The sequence below is a fragment of the Alexandromys fortis genome, unplaced genomic scaffold, assembly GCF_014885135.2.
Source record: "Alexandromys fortis isolate MF-2015 unplaced genomic scaffold, M_Fortis_MF-2015_v1.1 scaffold_1, whole genome shotgun sequence".
Lineage (NCBI taxonomy): Eukaryota > Metazoa > Chordata > Mammalia > Rodentia > Cricetidae > Alexandromys > Alexandromys fortis.
Genome location: NW_026067927.1, coordinates 27,916,278 through 27,942,061, shown reverse-complemented (window position 1 = coordinate 27,942,061; position 25,784 = coordinate 27,916,278). Strand labels below are relative to the sequence as shown.

Sequence of the window (25,784 nt, the reverse complement as noted above, 5' to 3'; positions counted from 1 at the left end):
TAATAAAACTGTTTCAGAAGGAGGGCCAGGGATTGGAAGCTGGGGGCTGAGGATATAGCTCAGTTGGTAGAGTGCTTGTCCCAAATTTGAGAAGTCCTAGGAGTGGCAGGGCACGCCTGCACTGCCAGAGCTCAGGAGGGCAGGATCAAAAGCTAAAGGTTATCCTGGGCTGCATCAAGAGTTCACAGTCGGCCTTTCTCAAAATGAGAAAACCCATCACACAGAGACCCACTCCTTTCTCCTGCAGAACTAGAAATAACCAACGGCAACAGCAGTTTTTAAAAATTATATTTAATACAAGTGAATAGATTAGAAGATCTGAAATGTTATAAAGCGATATACACAACAAATAAATAATTTGTACAGGAGAGCCACGTCTCCATTGCGTACCACTGTCTGGCATGGGAATACTTAAATCCAGTGACAATGGAGGAGGTCCATAAAAACGCTAACCTGTTGTCCCTTGTATGAAGTTCTTCAAGTATAAAAGTCCAATACAGTGTAAAATAGTATTTCAATTTCGTTTAAGAGTAAAAATTGCAAATATCGCACTTTCAGAAGGAAAATATAAAGCCGTATTTTAATAAACTACACGCACTACACAAGGAAAGTGGGGAAGTCACGGGTTCCCGATTGATGAGATCCTCAGCGGCAAAACAACCAAGAGAAGGAAGCACAGAACCAGCAACATAGCCTGCTTAACAACAAAAAAAATCTCAAGACTAAAATAAACTCAGATGCGTTCAGGTAGGAGTACCCTCTTGAACAGTGCACATAGGAATTTAAATAAATCCAAGCCAACATCTTTAGTTGAATAGGTTAATATTTAATATGCTACATCTAGACCTACTAAATAACTTATGCCATGAGATGAATACATAATTTTACAGTGTCACGTCTAAAGTTCCTTCCTTTAGAGTGCAGCATAGTAAAACTTAAAAATAAATATCTTAAATAGGATTATTATTAAGGCACATTATAAAGTACATGATCATCAACCATCAAAGACCTGTAATGTCAAGAACCTTGCTGTCTTAGGTACTGCAGTCACTAATAAATAGTTTTAAATAGGACTCTGAAATAGATACTAAAAAGTGTAAAATTATTTAAAACAGGGGAAGAAAATAAAGGCCCTCCAGGCGGTCCTGAAAGGTTGAGCATCCGCTGACTTCGCCTGCCTTTACCCAAGATCCCCGGTCCGTACAATAAATAGAAAAGTGGTGGCGGAAGCCCGACCAGCAGATGAAAGTTTCCCCAAGTGAAACAGGTTGGGGAGAGGGATTAGAATGTGACAAGCCCCTCCAGCAAGGACAAGGAATGGATTCTTTCCCGAAATGTGTGCCATTGATTGTCTGAGTGGTAGGCGGGTACAGTTATCAGTCGCTCCACAATCCCACGAGTCCACAGGACAGATGAGAAAACAGCTTTGGTACCTGCCTGCCACTGTACCTACCGCCACACTCTTAAGTTGATTGTTCGATGCCCATTTAGTTCTGCAGGCCGCCATGGCGACTGCAACGAAGGACAACCAGCGCTTTTGCCATCTGTTTGTGTTTGTTTTTAAAAATCTACTATTACCCAGAATCCAAGCTACATATTGCTCACTCCATTTTCCCTGGTTCAACTAGATTCACAAAGCATTTTCTAACTTGGAAAAGGCAGTTTGCTTCCCTGATACTATAAAAAGAGCAAAAAATAAAAATCCCCATACAAAAGTGAAGTCCCATTTGATACCCCTGCCATCGTGTCCTAGTGGCTATCTGTGTAACTCAGGCTCTTTGGGATTGACTTCCAAAATTGCTTCTCTCCCCCCACCCCCCATCCTCCCCTCTTCATCCCCAGCACTACCCAGAGTGTGAAAAAAGTAATGCCTCCGCTGCTTCCCAATAGCTTTGCCTTCTCCCTTTAAAGCTATTAAAGTCAACATTAACCCTCTCATTCACTACTAAAAACTGGGAAATTGGGAGGGAAAAGAGGAACCCTTTGACTTTTGATCAGACGGCTGGTCCTACTGCATTCGGTCTGTCTGCAGCTGTTGAGGCTGGTACTGGCCAAAGGCTGCTGCGGCTGCAGCAGCTGCGGCTGCAGCTGCAGCCGTCCCAGGTGCCGCAGCAGTGATTGGCTGCTGGACAGCGTAGCTGTAGCCCCCAGTGGTCACGTAGCCTGCAGCAGCTGGAGATGCTGCATAGGGGTACTGGTCATAGGCAGCGGCTGCAGCGGCCGCAGCGGCCGCCGCCGAGTATTGTGCGTAGGCAGCTCCAGTGTAATCAATGTACGGCGTGGTGGAAGCCGCAGCTGCTGTGGGCTGGACGTGGGGAATAACCACTCCAGGCTGCACAAAAGCCTGCGGGTAGACGTAGTGGGCGGGGATCCTGTTAAGAAACGAGAAACAAAGTCAGACAACAGTCATCTCTTTAGTGGAACTCTTTGCTCAGAGATGGAGACAAACTCAAATTTAGTGGTTGCTATCAACATAGGGTTGCCATAATATCTGCTTTTTAGAGGTCCGTTTGATGCACACTCGAAAGAATTATCAGCAAAAACAGAATGGCATTCTCCCTGTTAGAATTTTCGCTTAGGACTTCGAATCATGCAGTATCATGTATGCCAGGTTTGTAAAATGGATCATGACACGCCAAGGCTGTGTATGGAAGAGAGACTTAACAGGGGCTTTATGAGGATTTGTCGAGTTCGTATAAACAAGATATGGCCACCAAATAGAAAACTCCACGCTGTGAATACAGGATTCAGAAGGTTGTCTGATATTACGGTTCTGGGGGGAGTGGTGGCCTGGCTGTAAGCGGGAGAATGGACTCAGGAGCGGTCTCTATCATGGCAACCCTATTTGAAATCGCTAGGCAGACTCAGCACACATTAATCTCTCGGCAACCTCAGTCACCCTGATTAAAAATCATAATTACAAAAGAAGCAGGCGACAAAATAAAACAAAAAAAAAAACCCAAACCAGGAGTGTAAAAGTTCACAAGTGTGGTAACACAGCAGTCAACACCCCTCAAACGACAGTAGTGCAGCTCACTCGGCTCACAGAGGCTGTTGTGGGAAGCTACCGAAATGCTTGCTACTAACAGTCCCAGCGGTGACTCCCCAAGAGGTGTGCAGCACGTGTTTGCTCTCTCTTTTACTTTAATTTTTTTTTCCCATAAAGACAGAACAGTCAATCAAACCTGTTCGACTATCAGGCAACTGAGGCTCAGCCAGCTTGCTTGTCTCTATGCAAGACAGACAGAAAGGGATTGGGGGTGATGAGGTTGGTGGAAAAGTTAGGGACAGGAAAAACACAACCAAATGTCTCTGAACTTAATAGAGACTTAGAAGATATACATTGCAAGGCGACGTTTACTCTGCACGTCCACTAGCTCTTACATTAACCTCCAAGTCAGAAGAAATTGATCTCTTAGTCTATCTGCCTTCAATCTGCCCAGCTGGCTAGCATTTTGTACAGTGCAGTCGTGTGGTTATGGGTCACCCTGAAAACAGCCAAGAACATGGAACAAAAATCAAGGATCATTTTAAATGCTGCATTCGCAGCTCACACACAGGACAGACCTGAGGACCTCACTTAAGTCTTGTTTAGAAAAATGAATCACGAGAGGTTTGTTTATGAGATCTGTGCATTGTGGCTGTTGTTCTGGCCACTTGTTACCGCCCATTTATAAAGTGCTACCTCGGATATCTGGCTCATTTTGTCTTTCTTTAAACGAATCTCCCTCACAGCTCCCTATCTTTCTAAAAATAGAACACAGGCATGCTATCTGGCTATCAACAAAACCAACTTATTAGTAGCACAAGCACAAAAAACCGTCTTCGAATTCTAAAGAACTCAATACAAAACATCATCACGGTCAGGCTTTTCAAAAGCAGAGTTTTTTTTTTTTTTCTTTGTCTCTTCAGAATTCTACTGGAAGCCCTCGTTAAGAACATCCATGGAAAAGATGAATTTATCAGAGAGGGTGGTGAACTCTGTCTCCCCGATATAAAAATACACTCCATTTTACTAGAATTGTAGCTCTTTCCCAGTGCCAGCTGAAACCCTGTCACCAAGTGTTTCTGAGGACACTTGGAGATGTTCTTAACTGCATATCAGAAACCAGGCGCGGTCAGGCACACATTCAGACCTCTGTGGCAGATCAGGTGACGGGCTCACCCTTGGTGACAGGTGTGGCTATGTATAAAACACTGTCCCCAGAGCTGATGTGTCCACAATGTGCAGACACAGCTAAGCGAGCCTCCTCTCCTGCCAGTTTGCATGTGGTGACGGACAGCAGAGGCTGCAGCGGGCTATTTTTGATCCTGTCATGCGACAAGGGCTTCCAGCGGATAAAATGTCTTTATAAGGCCAAAGTAAAACATCTATCAGCTGCAAAGGCCAGCTAGTCTGAACCTCACTGATAGGGAGACATTAACCCTTGGTGTTCTCTGAATGTTCTGAGGACAGCACAGTGGTTGATAGGTTTGTATCTCCAAATAACAGAGTAGCCCAAAGAAAGTTTATTCTACCAAAAAACAAAACAGAAAGGCAAGACAAAGTGTTTGTGTAGGAAGAATGTGTTAAAACAGAGAAAGGATTGCTTTGAGAGTTACTGTCTCTGCACTTAGGTTAATGACGACTTCTAACTGGACAAAGCTGCCCGATGAGAACTTAAATAATTTTTCTGGGAGATCAGATGGATTCCATGAAGGTTGGCAAGGGCGAGGAAGACATCCGAAAGGCAAATGAAGACCTGGGGACTTTAAAAGATGATGGAGAAGGGGATTCCAGAGAATCCGGAGAGATTTGTGTCTCAGTCCGTGGAGAGGGTGGCAGAACGCTGAAGGGTGTGTTGGGGGTTCTTTTAGTAGTCTAAGGAACTCTGTAAGGCCAACTGAGAACGCCTCTCCTACTAGAATTCTACCAACCACTAGTCTTTTAATTCACTATAGAATGCTCACACCAAGCAGCTACAAACCCAAGAGCCAACCAGACACCTTAGGTGATTAAAGAAGAATGACTGTATTTTCCTTTTATCTCTATCTCTTCAGGCCCCTCTGACTTCTCTTTGTGATTTCCTTCCTTCCTTCTGGTTTAAAGACAAAGTCTCTCTATGTAGCACAGACTGACTTCAAAGTTATGATCACCCTGCCTCCACCTCCAGAGTTCTGGGATTCCAGGCAGAGGCTAGTCTCTGTGATAGACTTTCAAGGTGACAGTATACCAGTTAGCTCTCCCACTCCATCATGCAGACTGGTGACCAAGTCTTCATTTCATCCAGTCACTCAGAGGAGTCAGTCATCCTAACACCACATCAAACTATCTCTTAGATATCATCTTGTGGCCTCTTGTGCATCTGCTTCGGAAACACCTTTTTAGTATCTCTTTGTACTTTCTTTGGACCCAGGTCAGCAGGGCATCGTACTATTTCCTGGACATGCCACAGATCATCAGATCCCATGTTAGCACATCTATCCTTGACTCAGGATGCCAACCCTCCCCTGGTCTCTACCTCATCCACCCACCCTAACTCTAGCCCTGAGTGCACAAGAACCTTTGGAAGGCCGCGTTCTCTCCGTATCTCACATGGTTCCTATGTGAAAGAGATTGACATTTTTCCAGCCCAGAGTTGCTGTACAGGAAAAAAGCTCTGCGAGAGGGGCCTCCGGTGATTAGAATTGTAGTTCCTTAATAAAATCGTTCCTCATCTTCACCCTCCTTCCAAGATCTAGCTCATCTTCTTCAGGAAGACTTCCTAAGACCCATGGACCTGCCGTTTCTCTTCTGTCCGAGGCCCTTTCCAGCACGAATTATTTTATTACTAGATGATGAAGAAGTGACATTATGTCTTTTATGGCTGTCGCTTAACATCAGTGGACACAGCTTCCAGGGTGGGGCAGACCGTGACTGAACTTGGAGTCATACTCTAACACCCTCACTGGTTCTGTGATGGGGGCTGGAGGGAGTTAATCAACCTGTCTGCACTTGCTCTGTTTGTACCCAAGAAAGGACCTTAACAGTGTCTTTTTCCAATGCTTATTATAAGAATCAAATGGCATAATGGATGCTAATCTCTTATCAGTTCTATGCACGGTGTACACACTGAGCAGTGCCCAGTGAATGCTTCCCTTCGGTTACCTTGGTGTAAACTACTCCTTAAATCTCTATTTCAAGGCCTGTGGTATCTACTCCCTAAATCTCTACTTCCAAACCTGCAGTTTCTCCTTTCCGAAGCTGTGATGAGAAAGCATCTCTCTCAAACAGAGACCATTTAGAGGCCGATGTTCATCAAGGCCGCATGTTCCTCCATGTCTGCCCTCGGTGCTACTCCAGAAGTTCTTTCAGTCAATGGTTTTGTCTTTAGAGACCTGAGATAACCCAGGGGCCATTTAAGGACCACAGAAAACTAATAGTCTTCTCACTAGCCTTTTAAGCAAGTCAAAATTTAAGAATTCTCAAGCTTACTTCCAGGCAGGCCTAAGATGAGAACACGGCACTCTAAAGGCGTTTAGGATGACCAGGTGTGATTTGCTGCTTACAGATTTGGTATCAGGGCAGAGGTGAGAATCACTCAAAGAAGAAAGAGAAACCTTATTTGGTCTACCTGGAATGCTATTTGCTTCTAATCTCAAGTTCAACTTGAATCTCAAGTTCAAATAATTTATGCACACTGTAACAATCACCATTACCCATAAAGATAGTTAATATCAAAAGCGATGAAAAACTAAGCACTATCAAAACACATTTTTTAAGATGTCCACAGAATACCTATCACCCTGGCGGTTCCCTTCTTTGAATTACTTTCTTTTTTCAAGGAGCTAGAAGAACTACCAAAGCCGGGTCAGATATACCCAGCTGGCTCTCAAGTAAGCTGTAGCTTCACTACACACTGAGCCTCTCTGCCGAGCCTCCCTGCGAATCTGCCCCATCACTTCTTATAGACACACCCAGTGCCCTCATCTGGTTCAGGTCTACACCCGCTCCTTGCAAGCTTGTCCAGGTCTCCCAATTCATGGGTTTTCTTGAGATTCTGAATTCCTATCAAACTTTAATCAATAATTCTTGGCTGCTTTGCCATCTCCTTGTTCCTCACAAGTGAACACACAACTTCTTCTTCTGAAGTGATGGACACATAGGAACAGCTGTTAATTGATTTGATTTTCCACTCTTTCACAAAGATTCCGGGGAGGCCAGGACTGAGCTCACCATTATACCCTCAGATGTCTGTTTTCTTCCATAGTCCCACATTGACTGATAGTCCACACCAATGATATATCAGCAGAGGGAGAAGGGAGGGGAGGAGAGGGGAGAGAAGAGTGAGAGAAGGAGAGAGAGAGAGAGAGAGAGAGAGAGAGAGAGAGAGAGAGAGAGAGAGAGGAATGCATGCTGCAACTCATTACTGTTGTCCATATCCAAGTTGGCTTGGAAGGAACTTTGATACATAGCTATACTTAATTATAGCTTTTTTTTTAAAGTTGTAGATGTCTCTAATAGATTAAGGTAACAAGAAGGTAATAAAAAAGTGTCCATCAAAATATAACCTGCTTTTTCCAAATCTACTTTCTACTTGTTTTTGGTTTAGCTTCTATTGGGAAATGCTTATGATAGGTATCTATCTGTGAAGATGGATTCTGGCCTTCTAGGTGATGCATGGATATGCTTAGGTCCTAAGCTGGATAACAATAAAATTCTTCAAACCACATGGATATTCAAAATAGAATTAGAGTTACAAGAATATTGATCAGGTGGAAGATAGAGGGACTTTCATGAGCAGGATAAACTGATGGGTGGCCTTTCCCTGTGTCATGTTCTATACAAGGGAACTGGGGACCTCAGGAGCTGGTAAGGGCAACCCAGGGCAACACAAAGATGAGCAGGTGGTTCACCTGTTAGGTCTGAAAAGGAGGAGTTAGTATTGTGCTACTCAAAACAAGAACCAAACAAAATTCTGGGGGAGGGAGAGCCCAAACTGGTGAGTGTTAATGAAACCTGAATAGAGCCGCTGGACCTTTATCAGAAGACCTGGAAGGGGACATACATTGCAAAAGAAAGCCCCAGAAAACAGAGACTTACAACATGCAAGCAGTGAATCTGTATTCTTACAGAGAGAAGTCACACGATTTAGCACTCACTACAAAAATGTTAAATTGAAGTCACAGGCTAATAGCTTAAAAGCAGGAGGGGGAATAAAAGGCCCTTTGCTTCCCATGGCAAAGTCAAAAGTCAACACTGCTCACCACCACCACCACCAAAAACAAACGGCAAAGAGCCCCTTCCCCAAGGAAAAGAAAACACTCGCTACAGCTCTGTTCAATTAAGTCAAAGCACACAGTTTAGCTATCAACACCACTTCATTACTGTAATAAATAAAATAAAGCACACGGAGGGCTATGGACTAGAGTGAAAAAATAAAACAACACCACCAACATCCATGCATGGTTAATCACCATCTGAGCTTGTGTGTCTGAGTCTACTGGTTACAGAGTTTAACTCCAAAGAGAACTAGTCCACCTCTTATCATGGCATCCTTCTCATCAGTTAGCTTAACTGTATACGAGCCCTGTCAGGTTAGAAAGAGATAAATCACATTGAGTCAAGCTGAACAGCAGGAATGGTGTGGGACACATGTCTTGTGCACAAGTCATACCTGGTATTTTTGTTTTGTTTGTTGGGTTAATCATAAGCCCAACATTTGGCTGGTTTGGAGACTGCATACTTGGTCAGATAACTTGACTCATCTAAAAATATTTATAGCATCAACATTAAAAAATACATAAGCATATATAAATATGCACAACCTGGAACATTCTGTGACACGTCGACCTTGTCAGCTCATAACAAAGAGACAGGGAAACAAACGGTGACCACATGGAAACTTCGGAGGGTTTGATGAATCGACTTACCCAAAAGGTCTCTGTATAAGGGCTGGGTGAAGCTGTTGGACACCAAAGGCGAAACCTAGCAAAAAAAAAAAAAAAAAAAACCCATAAATTTTCCATTTGTACACGATTAGGGACTTACTATCCCCAGATGGAAACTGCAACCACAAATTCTCATTTAGAAAGAATCACTCTATGATACTTTGGATTATGCATGGACATGTTCTTTATACATGAAAAGAACATATGTTTTATAAATGTTATCATTCATCCTAAATAAACATTTGGATAGACTAAGATTGGAAAACTTTAAAAAAAAATGGCAAAGTTTAGTTAGCAGCCATAAAAAAAAAAGATTAAAAAAAATTTTAGACCAGAGAAAACTACTCATGAGGGAGACCCAAGAACAACAGTGAAGTTAAATTCACAAATATTTCTAGAGCTGCCACCCATGAGCGGGGGTGGGGTGGGTGGGGGTGAGGGAGACTGGGGTCGGAGAAAAAGGTCTTACAATTTAGAACATTCTGGAATGCATAAAGTATTAAATTTACATATGCATAAAACATAAAGTTACAGTTTACGTTTGCATTACATGAGGCGTTTACAATATTAAAATTTTCACAAAAACAAATTTCCCCACCATTCATTCTTTTCAGATCAGTACACGCACAAAAGATGTTTCGGAAAAGGCACAGCTTTGAATGTTCTTGGGTATTTCCCCGTCTACTCCCTTTCTGACAACCCAGCCTGTGAACAGAAGTGTCAACCTCTTTTTAAACTTCTGTAGGAAAGGCTTAGTGAAAGAGCACATGATTTAGTCAACGAAGTTGCTTGCCCAAGGAACCGAAGGTATTTGCTCTGTTGTCAACTGACTTATGGCCAATGAATGTAAAGGACAGCAGCAAATGAAACGGCGGGCCGTATTCTCACATAGACAAAAATACTACATCCCGTTGGCAGCTAGCCGTTATGGGGATTTTCCTAAATTATTCCGCATCTCCAGCTAAGCATCAGTTAAAAAAACAATCTGTAACCTGTGAAGGTGAAACTTGCTGCGTGTAAGTATTTGATTGCTAGTATTCTGTATGTGAAAGTATGCGCCCTCTCAGCCATGCCTGCTCTGAGCACTGTGTAGCTGTCCCAGACCACGCTAAGAAAGGAAACTCACTGGCTGGTGGAGACAGGGCCCACACAGCTTACCTTCTTAGCTACAAAAGAAGACAAAAAATGTGTTCATCTTATAGGAAATGCATGAAGTAACTTCTGGGTGTAAGCTCTTCAGAACCTAAGTTCTATTTTTGCACATAGCTACGTTTCAAGAACCCAGCGGCATACTTAGAACACTCATGTATCTTTAATGCCTTGGTGGAATAACCAGACACTGGGATCAAGTTTTACCAAACACAACTATAGTTTTTCAGGAAGCCAGTGTTTTCTGGGCTGGGGATGACAATGGGGATCATTCCCCTCCAATGGGTGGGAAGTAGGGAGGGGGGAAAGAGAAGACGTTGCTCACCTGGCTGCATGATTCTTGGTTTTGCTCCCAAGTATGCCAGATTCACGTTGGCCTTCCTACCGTCAATGATGGGGTTGGGATCCTTGCAGGCCCTTTCGGCAGCAGCCCGGTCAGCCATGGTGACCTTAGCAACATACACAGACATACACACAAAGCCCTCAGTTAACCCCTGAAGGAAAATGTCGAAGTCACTGAGCTTGCTTTCTTTCCTTTTCTTTCTTATTTGGTAGGGGATTGGGACATTAACTCTTCATCCTCCATTTAAAAAAAAAATAAGCAGAAAGAAGAAAAGAAGAAGGAAGAAGCCCTCTGCCTCCACCGAGAAAGTCCTAAAGGTGCTAGTGTAGGGCCTAACAGAGATTTGGAAGCCACGATTCTGAAAAGCCTGTGGATTTACCCCCTTCCCGGTGTACCCTTTAGGTCTCCACCCCGGCCCCAGAGGCACTATGGGTTTTAAACAAAGTCCACCCTCAAATCAGCCGGTTGCTCCCAACAGGCAAACACTCCTCAGCGACAATAGCGATTGCCCCGCTCGCTCCAGGCTCCCAGCTCTTTGAGCGGCAGAATTTGCCTCTTTAAATCTCCAGGAAGCTTAAAGCACTGTTTCAGTTAGGCAAACAGCCAGAGGGTCAGCCTTTTTTTTTCTCTTTTTTTTTTTCCAGAATCTACCTTTGCAATTTAAAAGGTAGGGGTGTGACAAGAGAGGAAACGGCAGGTCCAGAGATCCTCAGGGTCTCTTCCCTACCCAGGCTTCAATACAATACACACACACACACACACACACACACACACACACACACACACACAATTTATTTTTTAAACAAAGCAACAGAGCACTTAACAAACAGCTTCCAAACCCGTAATGCCACAGTGCGGGGCTCCTATCTCCCTCCCAGCTCTCAACAGCCCAGACCTGGCTCTCATTCCCGAGCTCTCCTGCCACTTGAAAGAGCATCGTCTGAGGTCCTCTAGGTACACCGCGAGGCAGGCACAGGCCCTCGCTCCCCAAGCCCCCTCACGCTTAAAGTTTCAGCTCAGCTCCAAGTGGAGGAGGCGTCCGGGAGGTCCCACATTGCCCCTCACCCCAGCCATGATCCCCGGGGGCCTGGGATCACTGGATCTCTTCTGGCCTGTCTTCGATCTTCCCGCCAGGACCTCTCTTAGTTTCCCCTTACCCACCCCAAGTCCTCTTTTCGTGTAACTTACAAATCCGTAGCCCCGGGACTTGCCGGTCTGCCGGTCGGTGATGACCACCGCCTCCTCGATGTCTCCGAAGACCTCGAAGTACTTGCGCAGGCTGGCGTCGGTGGTGTGGTAGGGCAGCCCTCCCACAAAGATCTTAGTGTACGTCGTGTCCTTCTGGGTCGTGTGCATCTTCCCGCCCGCCCCGCGGCTCGGGCTCCGGCTGCGGCTGCGGCTGCGCCTGGTCCTGGGGCTCCGCGTCTCCCGCGGCGCGCGGCGGCCGCCGGGGGCCGAGGGCGCGCGCGGGGGCGAGGGCGCGGCGTGGGCGCTGGGCGTGCGACTTCCCGAGTGGCCCGGGGCCCCCGACACTCGCCCGGGTGCTCTGATCCCGTCTCCGCGTCCGGTCACTGTCCAAATCCTCCCGATCGTCCCGGGTGACCAGCTCCGCGGCCGTGGACTGCGCGAGCTTTTTGCACTCACCCCTCGTGGAAGTTAAAAAAAAAAATTAAACGCAAAGAGAGGGTGGTGGTCTCCGAGTCCAGAAGAGGTAGACGTTTCTCAAAAAAACGAGTAGCTGGAGTGGAAGCGGGAGAGTCTCAGAGCCCACCGCGACCCGAGGCACGGAGGTGGCAGCTGGGGGCGCGGCGCTGGGCCCGGCTGGGACAGGGGACGGTCCCTCCTGCTAGGGAGCTGCCAGACCAGTGCGGACGGAGGACAGCTCTTCACCCCTCTGCTCCCTTCCCCAGCGGCCCGGGGGTCGACGCCCGGCTGGGGAGGGGGCGGGCCGGACGCCTGCGATTGGCCGGGACAGCACCTGGGGCGCCCGGCGCCGCCGCCCCCCAGCTGTTGGGAACAGCTGCTTCTCTCCCGGCGCACGGCGCGGCGCTGGGTCGCCTGGCTGGGGCTCTGGCGCTGTTGCTGGGGTAGAGTTGGAAAGGGCTGGAGGCGGTCTGGCTCTGCTGTTGCCCGCTCCTACTGGTCAAAGTCGCAAAGACCCCTGGCGACTCGGGCAGGGACACAGAGCAGTCAGAACAGGCCTGGAAGGGGAGCTGCTTGGCTCTCCAAAGCCGAACACGAGAGCTCTTCGCGCTAGGCCTCAATGGCACGACCGATTTGAGAGTCCCTCGGGGTTTGGGGCGGTTTGTAAAGAGACCGGTTCCCTCCCAGACACCTGGGGCCAAAGCGATCTGTCTCCTCTAGGGGTCTGGACTATGAGAAAGAGACCTCAAGTTTTCTTGGCCCCCAAAAGCTGGTGCTGTGGGGAACCAAAGGGTAGAGCCCGGTGGTGTGTGTGTGTGTGTGTGTGTGTGTGTGTGTGTGTGTGTGTGTGTGTACAATATTAGTAATAATACAAAACTAAACATCCAACCATTTGGGTGTGCTTGAGAAAAGCATTAGCGTTTATGACTCAAAGCCAGCAAAGGGTGTCTGTCAATCATGCTGCGCTCTCTGCGTCAAAGGACTGCACCTGCCACAATCATCAAATGTGTGCGTCCTGCCTTAGTTACTCAGGAAGATGGGTACAGTGTTTGTCTCAGAAGTAGATCCCACTCCCGTCTTTTTTTTTTCTCCCAAGCAAAGAATCCGTTTCCTTCTATTTGAACTACAAACATTTAGTGAATTGACCTTACTTATTTATCTGGATATAATTGTAAAAGGTATGATTTCTTTAAAAAGCAAAAACAAAAACAAACAAAAAACTAAAAAAAAAAACCCAACGTGTTACATAACCACTGATTTCTACCATCAACTTTGAAAGCACAAATGCAGTATGTATTTATTAATTTAATTCAAGAAGACTGAAATCAGTCATATTTGAGGCTTGGATTAAAACACTTTTTTTTTTTTCAGGGAGGGTCTCCTATATCCTAGGCTGGCCTTGAACTTCCTGTGTACCACAGGGAAAACTTTGAACTTCTGACTTTCGGGCCTCCAAGTCCCAAATGCTGGGATCAGGCACACGTGTTTGGGCTGTGCTTGGGAAGGAATGTTGGGCTTCCTGCCTGCCAGGCTAGCGCTCTGCCGGCCGAGCTCCATCCCCGGGCCCAGATGAAGGTATTTAATGTGCGCAGAACATTCCACCCTCTGCTTTCAGCGCACGATTTCTGTTTCAGAGGTTTTCGCTTGGAGAGTTCGGTGCAGTCCCAACACTAATTGCCCCTGAGCTACACCTTTATTTCCTTTTAAACAGGTCAGTGTGTTAATCTGATAGAATCCCAAAGACATACCCCAGCTACTTTCCAGGGCACCTTAGCTGCCAGCCCAAGCCAATGAAGAACATGGTGTTTGCAAAGGTGAATGAGGATCATTGGCGAGTGTTCTGGCAGAAACTCTTCATTCATCTTGCTGATTTGTATAGGAGGTTGACTGATGATCCGGACCTTTAGCTTTGAAGCCCCAGCGAGAGACAAACAAAAGTAAGAATTATATCTATTGCTAATCCAGATGAAAAATTAAGTAATTTATAATGCAAGCATTTTATATGAAAGCCTGAACGTGGAAATATAAACCTTCTCCACAACCCTTTAGTAAAGCACTAGTCCAGAAGGACTAGTATGACAAAACACAATTTTTTTAAAATAAAAAAAAAAAACAGGCCCTGGAACAGAAGAAGCATGCTTTTTAACATTTAACATTCACCTTGCGTTTCCACTTAAGGATTATAGAAGCTCAGGCAAAGGCCTCTGAGAGAGGAGATGCCTATCAAGAAGTATCACCCACAGTTACCATTGGCTGTTTTGTGTCTTCCTAAATGGGTAAGAAGGCAGCCCACCCTGCAGGGAACTGTGACACTCAGGGAAGGACAGTGTCTGGGAGTGCAGCCAGCAGTTTGGCACTAGGCAGAGTGGACAGAGCTAAGGGGAAGTTCTAGCCCCACAATGGGATGGCTGTATCCTAAAGAAAATACATTGTTTACTCTGAGGAGACAGCTTTGTGGTAAAATGCTTGCTATACAAGTGCTAGGACTTGAGTTCGGACCCCAGCATCACCATGAAAAGCTATATGTGCTGGTACACGTTGGTCAACTTCTGGCCTCTGCGTACACACACACACACACACACACACACACACACAGAGAGAGAGAGAGAGAGAGAGAGAGAGAGAGAGAGAGAGAGAGAGAAGTGGGGTCGGGGCGGGGAGCAGATTTGTATGCCATTATTGAAAAACAAAACAAAACAAAACAAAACAAAAAAACAAAAACAAAATCACAGGTAACAGTACTCCCTTCAATCCCTTGCGGGCTCCCGTGATATGCCTTTAGAAAATATTTGACCCTTTTGTCTGAAATTGTTTCGTTTGGAACAAGATGAAACCTGGGCATTCACACATTTTGCAATTCCAGAAATAATCAAGGCACCCTAATCAACTGGTGTGAACTGCTGAGAATGAGAGTGAAGAGGAACCATGTTCATTTCCTAAATCTGCCTCAATAGAAGTCGCCATCCAGTGTGCTGGCGGCTCACCACGGGTTCGGCTTCACATCCACACAAAGGTAAGCACAGTTACAAAGGCCAGATCCACTCTCAGTGCATTTAGGAACCTGTGCCATCAAACCGTGTATCCCCCGAGGCCGTCAGATGGATCTGAATAGAAGCCTCAAGATGATTAAATATCGAGTATTTCTGTACAATGACCCATCACAAATCCAGGTTTGAAATAACGATACAAGAAGACTCTTCTCTCTTTCCCAGCGGCTTTTGGCAGAGGAGACACGGATATCCACATGTCTTGTGCAACATGTGCGCTTCCTTGAAAAGAAAGGTAAAATATGATAAAAGTTATCAATAAGTTCCAAGCTTGCTGTAGCCAAATTAGTGCACATGGATGGCCTGAATTCCTGGTTACCATTCCTTGGCAGGATTGATAGAATTTTATTACTTACAGCAACGAATTACCATCCACATTGTTGAAAAACTCTTTACCTGCTAAAGGCCAGAACCAAATTCAAAGGGTGGGCTTCATTTTATCTATTTTTTTTTCTTTTCTTCTCTTCTTCCCCACCTTTAATTAATCATGGATAACAAGTCCCGGCTTGCACGCATCTAGAGAATTCTGAAGGGGATAAAATAGCATCTTTGAAGGTTGAAAAGGGTCATTTCTTCCTGGACTACCCGAGTGTCGATTCTCTCTTGACTGTCACTACAGGTCATCCAAACCATGTGCAGAACCTTACAGTATTAAAGGAATAGCTTCTGAAAGCCAAGTCCTGGGGGATCAGCCCAGTCAGTATAGGGCTTACCTTGCAAGCAGGAGGACCCAAGTTCTATTTCCAAAACCCATGAAAAAAAAAATCCAAAACCTAGGCATAGTAGAATGAGTTTGCAATCTAGCCTAACATTTGAGAGGTGGAGACGACTGGGGAGCTAGCCTAGTCTAGTCAGTAAGTTTCAGGCCAGAGAGAGACCCTGAAAAGGAAAGAAAAAGCAGCAAAAATCAAATATCAAGGTGAGCAACTCCATGTGCACATGCTCACCCACATCCTGGAACACACACACACACACACACACACACACACACACACACATCCCATGTCCTATGCCAGGTAGGAGAACTGACCCCTTGAAGGATGTTTAGGCCAGGTACTTAACATTTTTTGAAAATAAAGTGTGACCTCAGGTAGGCCTTTGTTTAGCTTATTTGGGAATGTTTTGTCCGTCTCTGAGTCCCTGTAAACATTCTGATACAGGCCCACAGGCTTTCTGGCCTCTGGAACAGCCCTAAGCAGCTACACCTGTGTCTCAGGGCTGGCTGGTGATCCTTAGCCTCAGAGAGCACACACATATAATGGGCCCCACTGGTGTTTCTGTGCACAGAACTGGCACTCAGAAGCCCAGTCCGGGCAGTTCAGCCGTGGAGAAATCTATTCAAGTTGCATTCTGTCTCAGCTGCATGAACCGGACAGGCATACCTATCAAAGTCCCAACCCTGATTTTTATGTCTCTCGCGAAAAGCATCGGAAAGCAGGGTGTGGTTCTTCAAGCGATCACACAAGAGTTAAAATGAAAGTTCATTGCTAATTTCACCTTGCAAACAATCTCCCTCTGCTGCAACTGTGAGCACACTTGAGTGTCTGTTTAAATTTGGAAGGCCAGGGAGAGAATCCAAGCATTTAACCCACCATGTGGCTTGCCTTTTCAACTCAGGGCACACTTGGGTTTCAAGCTGGTACACAGCGAGCCTCTAGGCTGCGGAGTTATTTTTAGGGCACTGATGGTACTCTCCAAATGTATTGGATGACCGCTCTTGATGACAGTGTTATCCTGGTGATGGTGTAGGCAAAGGGCACAGGGGTGGAAATAGCCTTGAGTCCCAGGACAGGCGGCAAGTGGCCTGGTCCAGACAGCCATTAACCAGCGCCCAGAACATGTTTGGTTTTCTTGATTAGAAAGCACAAATGCAGGCCTAGGGGCACAGCTCAGTGACAGAGTGTTTTCATGTCGTGGACAAGGCATGGGTTTCCTCTCTAGCAAAGAGAAAAAGGGGGCATTAGAGGGAGAGGAACGAGCAAGCAGTACCCATCCTAGAATGAAGGCTCCTCCCCACCCCCTTACTTAACAATGTCTATGGGCTATCCCAGATTTAGGAGGCAACCAGTGCGTATACTTGAGTGTTACTTATTTTATTTCTAATATAAACTATTCAGGGTCATTCTGACAAAGCTATGTTTTCTCTGGTAACAATCGAAAGGCATATTTGTTATAGAAAATTACAGATTGATAGCAAGATACACAGGAGAAAATCAAATGCACCCACAATTCTTCCTCTCAGAATAGCTATCGATATTTCAGAACAATTGATTCTGGGCTTTTCCTGCATACAAATAACACACAGGGCAGTGTACAAACAGCAGCTCGTTCCACTCTGCACTCAAGTATTTTTCCTTGTCATGACATAGTTTCTGTAATTCATTTTAAATATCATTTTATCATATCAGTTCTCTGACATTTATTTAAACATTTTTATTTTGTTAGGTATTTATGTTATTTTATTGATCATTACAAAAGAGTAAAAATCAATACTCTTATACATAAGGTTCATCTTTAGTTGCTACTTAAGACTGGCTCCATAAAGGACTTTGTCTTCTCATTGTTTAACTTCAGTGCTCAAATATTTATCCAATGAGTGCATTCTTATAAGTTTCTTGTATTACATTGAAGGGTATGCCCATATTTAGAGGTTTTGACACATAATGTCATATTGTCCTCAATATGATAGCATCAGATTTAATTTTCCTTCCTCCTTTTCCCCTTCTTTCCTTCCCTCCCTCCCTCCCTCCCTCCCTCCCTCCCTCCCTCCCTCCCTTCCTTCCTTCCTTCCTTCCTTCCTTCCTTCCTTCCTTCCTTCCTTCCTTCTTTCCCTCTTCCCTGCCTCTCTCCTTCCTTCCTTCTCCCTAGACAGGGTCTTATGCATGCCAGGCTGCCCTCAAATGCATGATGTAACAAATGACCTTGAACTTCTGATCCTAAGATTGGAAAGTACAGAAGCAGGTCAGGCTTCAAGCAAGCCATGAGCATGAGATTATCCTGTCACCAAACACTGTCTCGTCCCAGCTTGTTTTTACTATTCTCTGATAGACTTGTTCTTAAACTGATCTCCTCAAGGTAGGGAAGGACTTTTGGCAGTGCCAGGGCACAAGCTATTTTGTTGGCATCCAATGGGAGGGTGCAGGCTGTGGACAGGTAGGTCAGATCCCAATATCCTAAGTCTGACCTCCCTTGGGGCTGTACCCCCTAATGATTCAAGTTCAGTCGTGAACTTGCTCTTAGAGGCCAAGGTCAAGCGACTGCTGATTGACTAGACACCGAGCTCCACTGAGTGTCCCATCCCAACACAAATCCTTGAGCCTCCCAAAGTGTGGTGGTTTCTGATGGCACAGTCCTGGAACTGAAGGTGTCATAACCCCACTAGGTGGGGTGCCATGGTTGTGAGATACACAGCTGTGCTGGATGCAATAAAATAGTACACTGGTAATTTGTATTGATTTTTTTTTAAAGTACCGATTTTCCTGGGTAAAAATGTACTGTTAATGCTTATTTTCTCACCCTAATGTGTTTCTGGACCATTTGTTTTTCTTTTAAAGTAACTGTCTTTTTTTTTTTTTTTTTTTTTTTTTAACGAGGCAAAACATTTGAAGCTGGGCAATGATTTGTGAATGTGTGGTCAACAGGGTAGAGTCTGGTCCATCTCAGGGCCCCTCTGGAGGTTACTGACTAAGATGGCCTGAGCTTCATGGTGCAGATAGACCCGGCTTACAGTTAGGAGTTATGGCTGCAAGGCCATTTAGTGTCACCTGGCCAGGCTGTCTGCCAGGGATAGGACACAATATCGTGCCAAGAACTGTTTCAAAAGCTAGATCATAGCCTGTTGCAGCCGGCCCTCCATTATCCTGTATCCCCAGGAATCTGTTCTGGGATTTGTTTAGGAGGATGCTTCATGATATGTTAGTATGTGGTTTGAAAGAAAATGGTCCCCAAAGGAAGTGGCACTGTTAGGAGCCGTGGTCTCGTTTGGAGGAAGTGTGTTACTGTGGCAATGGGCTTTAAGGCCTCTTTTTCTCAAGCTTCCCTCAGTGTGACAGTCAGTCAACTTCCTGTTGCCTGCAAGATGTAGCACTCCCAGCTCCAGCACCACCTGTACATATGGTATACAGGTGTGCCTGTATACCACTATACTCCCCTTTGTGATCATAACAGATCGAACCTCTGAAACTATAAGCAGACCACCGTCAATGAAACATTTTCTTTAATAAGCGTTGCTGTGGCTATGGTGTTTCTTCACAGCAATGGTAAACATCTTTCCTAGGCACTGATACCTCTGACAACACAAGACAGTTCCGGATGTCTGGCCCAAGTGACGGTACTCAGCATCACAGCCTGGATTTGATATGATCCTCTTTCTTGCTTTGGATCTCCCTGCAACCTTGTAGCTTTTCATCTTGCCTGTTGCATGGAAGAAGGAAATACTCCTGGGCATTGAATATCTGCCTCTGTAACCCAAAGAGACCCCAACAGGCACTGTGCTTTTTTTCTTAGTGCTAGGAGGTAGAAGATACAAACGTTTTTTCTTTATTTTAGAGGGTGCATCTAAACTTTTACTGACGTCTCTTTGTCAATTCCTTGAGAGTTGTGGGGTTTGTTTCTATTTATCTATATTCTCTTTAAAGCCATGCATTCTCACCAGCAGCTTTGCTCCTCTTTTTGCTCCTTTTGGTCTGACGCTATGAGACAATGTTAGATGTGTGTTAGACATATAATCCATGTCCATGAGGGTGTAGATAAAATGTAGAGAAGTTCTTCTCCAGAAATTTCTAAGCCCCTCTGAAACCTCCGTAGCACAATTTTTACTCCATGTGGTCATAGCAACATTTATTCTTCAAGACTACCACAGTGGTCAGTGATTAGGGGCCACGTACAGCGCGCTAAGGCTTCTCTAGCCCGCATGCGCAAACTTTGCCCGCTCTCTCCCACGAACAGGTTCCCAAGGCTTTGAACCACGTGGTACTGCCGTCACAGTAACATCCCCCACTCTTGCTTATCAGTTTTAAGTGTCCTTCAGAATGTTTGTCATTGTGACAAACACCCGAAGGAAATCATTTAAGAGGCATTTATTTTGGCTCCTGTTTTCTGGTCCGTGGTTATTTGGACCCGTGGCTTCGAGCCTGAGCCGAGGAGGAAAATGACAGCCATAGGAAGCAAGTGGGAAGGGCTGCTCGTCTTGGGATAGCCGTGGAGCAGGGTGAGGGAGAGGAGGGAGCAGAGGACAAGCTCCATCCTTCCAGGGCCTCCCTCCAATGAGCTACTTCTCCAAGCTGACCCCAGCGGCTCCTTTTTGCCCTCTCCCACCGTCTCATTGTTATGGGTCTACCAAAAGAATAGCTCGTTCCTAAGGTCACACCCACTAGGACACACTCAGTTCTCCGAGGTCCAGCAGCTGGTAACAGTCAGACCACTCCATGAGCTTGTGGTGAGCTCTTCTGACTCAGACCACAGCCAACGCTTAACTGTTTCATAGTGTGCACTTGGCTGTTGTTTTATCTAACGGCTCCTTGCCCCGTTCTCATTTTCTTCTCCTTGCAAAAATTCAAGTCTATCCAAACTACTTCAATAGTTCCTTGATATGCTGGGGCTATGTTCATTTGTATTCTTGAATTTTCCTGTCTCCGACTTTCATATTGACAGTTTTTACTAGCCTATCCTAAAGTTAAGCAATTCTTTCTTTTGCCACCTCTACTTTTCCATTTAATAGAATCGGTGGTTTCTAAACTTCAGTTATAATCTCTGAAAGAGAATCTTCATATTTTAAACTTTCATTTATTTGCTTATAGAATATATATAAAGAAATACAATATATATTACAATATATATTAATATATATATATGATAGTCATTGCCTGCTAAATCAATATCTGGATCATCTCGGAAATTGGTTCTCATCAGCTGCTTTAGCTGACTAGAGAGTACAGTTCTCAATATCTTAGCATTTCTGGTTTTTTTTAATTATTGAAAAAAGCCTTTGGCAATTGGTATTGCATTTTTTAAATTGCTGTGATGCTTCTTTTATGAATATTGACTTTTGGGTTAAACAGTAATTAGGCTACCGCCTTAGATATATGGGCTTTTGTTTTAGAATTTGTTAAGGCTGTACTTTCCAAGTATCCCCTAAGTTCTGGCAACTTGACAGGAATCAGCATACAAATACTTTGTCCCCTGAAGGTTTTTGTCTGAACATGATTTTAGCTCTTTTGGGATGAATCCAGAGCAGACCTGAGGTTGAATGTAGCTCCTATTACCAAAGTACAGCTTCGGGGTATCTCAGTGGCTCCCAGGATGCTAAGAAACTAAAGGCAAGACTGAAATTTCAATGACCCTTTAACACCTGTTTGACCTCTTGTAAGTTGTTTTTCCTTGATGGTGTCTCTCTGGTAAGCTTTAGAATGTATGGCCCTGTATAGAAACGGCCTAACCCACAATACTTTATAGGGCAATCCACATGTATCTGGCCCATCTTTTCTGCCTTTCTGGGTTCCCTTACCTTACCCTGTTAGGAACACATCATCTGTTTTTTTTTTTTTTTTTTTTTTAACAAACCAAGACCAATTTGGTTTATGTATAGACTTAACTCAGTTGGTAGAGTACTTTCCTAGGGTGAAAGAGCTCTAGGTTCAATCCGCAGCACCCTATAAATGGGTGTCATGTTCACACCTGTAATCCCAGCACCCCGGAGGCTGAAAGTGGCGACATTCAAGGTCAGCACTGGATGCATGGCAGGTTTGAGGCCAGCCTGGGCTATGTGAGACCCTGATTCAAAACACCACTACCAACGACAGAACTATGCCATTGACCTGTGCAGTTTAGGGGTTGTGATGTATATTCACAAATGTGTCTAAACATAGCACCTCAGTACTGTCCGGTAGTAGGGTGCTTTAGAAAGAAACAGCTACAATGACAGTGGTTAATCTTCCATTGGAGAAGTTCAAGTTCAAAAGTTTATTAAGAAAATTTGCAGCTATATTTTGATGTGATAGATTTAAAACCTATACTGCTAAGGTTTTTGGGAGTTTGGCAGCAGCTAGAGCCATCTGGGAAGAGGGAACCTCAGCTGAGAACTGCCGCTATCAGATTGGCATGCCTGTGGGGGCATTTTTCTTGATAACTGATTGAGGATAGAGGAGAATCCAGTTCACTGTTGGAGTTACTACTCCTGGGAAGGTAGTCCAGGGTGAAGGGTTAATGACTTCAAGTGAGCTGAGAAACTCCTGACTCAGTACATAAATAAGAACACCTGTCTGAAAAAAAAAAAAAAAGTCCACATAGTGATGAAAACACCTGCAGGCAGTTAGGAGATGGGAACCTCCTGACATGAAAGTCAGCATGTCATGAGACCCTCTGCTGGTATTTACGATGACCTGAGACTTTAGGGGAGAGATCTTCAGATTGAACTTTTTACCCTCAATTCCCCTTTCTGCCCTATAAAAACCTCCAAGCCCACTGTGCCCAGTTTAGTATCTACTGCCATGGAGAGACTGCTGCCCTGCATGGTTCTGAAAGTACAACCTGCTTCTGCTGAGGTCAGTCTTCCCTGTCTTTCATTTTGACACTGCCTCCATCAATCCTGATCTAACACTGGGAAGATGGGAGAGCAGGCTGAACAAGCCACGAGGAGCAAGTCAATAAACAGCACTCCTCCATGGCCTCTGATCAGTTCCTGCGTCCAGGTTCCTGCATTGAGTTCCTGCCCTGACTAGCCTTCAGGAGGGACTGTAAAGGGTAAGACACAATGAAACTGTTCCTCCCCAAGTTGTTTTTGGTCCTGGTGTCTATCACAGCGTTGGAAAGCACATTAAGACACAATCCACCCTAACTATGTATCCGGAGTTTGCAATCTGAGAATTCTTAACCATGCATCTGAGTGTTTGCACACAAGTGTATGTATGCAAAGTGATTGCCTCGGTCAGGATCATAGACATTTCCAAGATTTCCAATGCTAGCTTGTATCTCTTTACAGCCCTGCCTCTGCTCTAACTGATCTGCTTGCTGTAGCTATGGCTTAGTTGATTTCTAGATGTAATATAGAAGGCATGCCTCGCTCATTACCAGATGCTTTTCAGTACAATATTGTCGAGGTTCACTTATGTCGCATGGGCAGTTTGTAACGTTGTGATTTTAAGTCCTGTTCTCTGTGTTGGTCCTAGTACAATCTGCCTTTCCATTACTACCTACAAACTTTTTATTTACTTCGAAACTCATTTAAAATAAATCTGAAACAAGACAGTAGGACTCATGGCTACAAGTTAGTAACTGAGAGTCTGAGGCAGGAGAATTGCTATTAGTTTGAGGTCAGCCTGAGTTACAGGGTGAGTTTCAGACCAGCTGGGCTACTGAGTGAGATGCAGTCTCAAGAAAACGAAACGTCTTCTATATAAAAGTGTGTGCATATCCCGCTGTTAGTTTTTGGTAAATGTACCAAGTACATTTTATTAGATGAGGATTGTATAATTCATGTTTGTTTATTAGATGGGGATTGCATAATTCGTGTTTATTAGATGGGGACTGGGTAATTAATCTTTTAAGAAACAGTTAAATTTGTGCATGTTTACTGAGTTATTTTTTCATCTTCATTATCTCCAAATCTATTTAAAACTTCATCTTGCCTTGTGAAACCAGTGTTTTTGTCAACTTACTAGCACTTGGAAAATTTCTAGTCAGCTTTCTGTTTTCAGGTTATGTTTTTCTTCTTCTTAACTTCAACAACATAAACAAAATTTCAGTCTTCTAACCCCATTGCCATTTCAGAATTTCAGAAATTTGCCCAGAAATGTTCTATTTTATTAAACGGTCCATGTGGGTGTGAAAATTATATTCATCCTACAATTACCACACTCTATCTCATGCTAGGTGTGCAAATCCAGGCTTGTTTGTCCTAAACTTCTATAACTTAATAGTAGAGGTGTTCTTTGTTTAACCTTCAAGTTACTAAAAACAAGTTCTTAACATCTCCATTAGGAAAGTGGGTGCCAGTTTCTTCTTAGTTCTGTCAACTTTTGCTTTACGAGTTTTGAAGTTGTGGGTTTGTTTGTTTTGAAACAGGGTCCCACTGCAGTCCTTGACCGGCCTAGAACTCATTGTGTAGACCAGGTTAGCCTCATACTCACGGACATCCTCCTGCTTCTGCTTATCAGATGCTATGAATAAAGGTGTGTGGAATCATGTCTGGCTAAAACTGCATTATTAAGGGTATTAAGACATATTATTCTTTCCTCCTGGTTTGATCTTTTTTTTTATTGGTTTGAGACATCCGTATTATTTATTTTGTTATTCCCCCTACCATCTGTTAAATCTGTATTGGGAGGCATTAAATTCAATGATGTCACGACTTGGTGTGAAGATTTCCTTTTCTTAGGGTAAATTGTTTTCATCCGTATCTATGCCCTGAGAAGGTGAGAAAGTGGATTTCACCCTTGGTGCATATGAAGGACTTCTAGGAACCTCAACTGGGTGGGTGGAGATTTGTTTTCGCTTGGACTGATTGCATTTTGCAAAACCTTAAATCTTTACTTATCAAAACGTGTGTGTGTGTGTGTGTGTGTGTGTGTGTGTGTGTGTTGACCAATTTGTAAGACCTCATTTACTTTTAAATTCAAAGACTGGCTCATAGATTTTTCCGGGTTGTGTTTCTTAGTTTCCCCGTACCTGGGCTCTAGTGCAAAGTCTCAGCCTTCCTCACAGCGTACGGACCACTGTGTTGAACTGGCTTTCTTTGCCTGGATTCGCTTCCCCTGTGCAAAGCTTGGAAAAGAATTTCAGAAACAAATTAAGCCGATGCAAGACTTGGCTGACCTATTTCCACTCTTGAGAGTTGTAGCTACGAATTGCTTGTTGGCCAGTGCCTTCCAACAATTGCTTTCTGTATTTTGCCCTGATGTTAAGGTAGGTATGAGGCCTGCTACTTTATCATGGCTGGAACCTGCTGTTTAGAAGCCAATCAGCACAGAAAGGATGTTTTTGTTAAAAAAAAATGACTTGATTTAAAAAATAATGTGGTTGTTTTTAAATTTTTTTTATTCTCTATATATGTATGTGTACCTGAGCAGATGTCCCAGGAGGTGGAAGGGGACATGGTACCACTTGGACCCAGGCTGATAGACGATTGTGAGCTACCAGGTGTAGGTGCTGGCAACCAAACTGGAGTCCTCTGCAGGAGCAAGTGCTCTCAGCTTCAGAGCCGCTTCTCCAGCCCCTGTGTTTCTTCATTTTTCACATCAACACACGAACAGGTCTTAAAGAATGTTTTGTAGTAATTTTTGTGCTTATTTAATTGGGTTTTCAATGAATTCATCTTCTAAAAATGCAGGGATTTAAATGAGTTAAGGCCAGTTAAGAGGCAAAACTTTGAGAGGAGGCTTTCAAGAGATCCACTGGCTTGAGACAGAAATCTTCATGACGTTGGAATTGTTTCCTCCACTCTTCATGGATGTGTAGTTCTGGTCCCTGCAGGCAGTGCTGAGGTTCCAGGCACAGGCGTGGCGTGCTTGTTAGTGTTAGTACAAGTATGGCCTAGATACACAATGGTAATCTGTATTATAAGGAAAATGGTAAGGATGCTCACAAGACTGCATGGCTTCTTCTTATCTATACCATGACTGGACTGAGACAGGGCATGAAGATGGGGGCAGAGAAGCGTCTAGGTGTGTATCGATGCCATGCCTTGCCTCTACCCC

General features: G+C 44.5%; 1 protein-coding gene across 1 annotated transcript; it reads right to left on the bottom strand.

The window, feature by feature from the left end:
- Positions 1-272: 272 nt before the first annotated feature.
- On the bottom strand, positions 273-12,631 carry Rbm24 (RNA binding motif protein 24). Its single transcript, XM_050144443.1, has 4 exons — positions 11,591-12,631; positions 10,385-10,508; positions 8,893-8,947; positions 273-2,372 (listed from the first exon to the last, which is right to left on the bottom strand). Exons 1-4 carry the CDS (start codon positions 11,756-11,758, stop codon positions 2,009-2,011), a joined length of 711 nt encoding a protein of 236 aa, XP_050000400.1. The 5' UTR covers positions 11,759-12,631; the 3' UTR covers positions 273-2,008.
- Positions 12,632-25,784: the final 13,153 nt, after the last annotated feature.

Coding starts and splice junctions, on each gene's coding strand:
- Rbm24 (XM_050144443.1), bottom strand. CDS start 11,758: ATGCACACGACCCAGAAGGACACGACGTACACTAAGATCTTTGTGGGA. Junction 8,948..10,384: donor ACCAAGAATCATGCAGCCAG/GTGAGCAACGTC, acceptor TTTTTTTGCTAG/GTTTCGCCTTTGGTGTCCAA. Junction 2,373..8,892: donor CTTATACAGAGACCTTTTGG/GTAAGTCGATTC, acceptor GTTTCTTAACAG/GATCCCCGCCCACTACGTCT.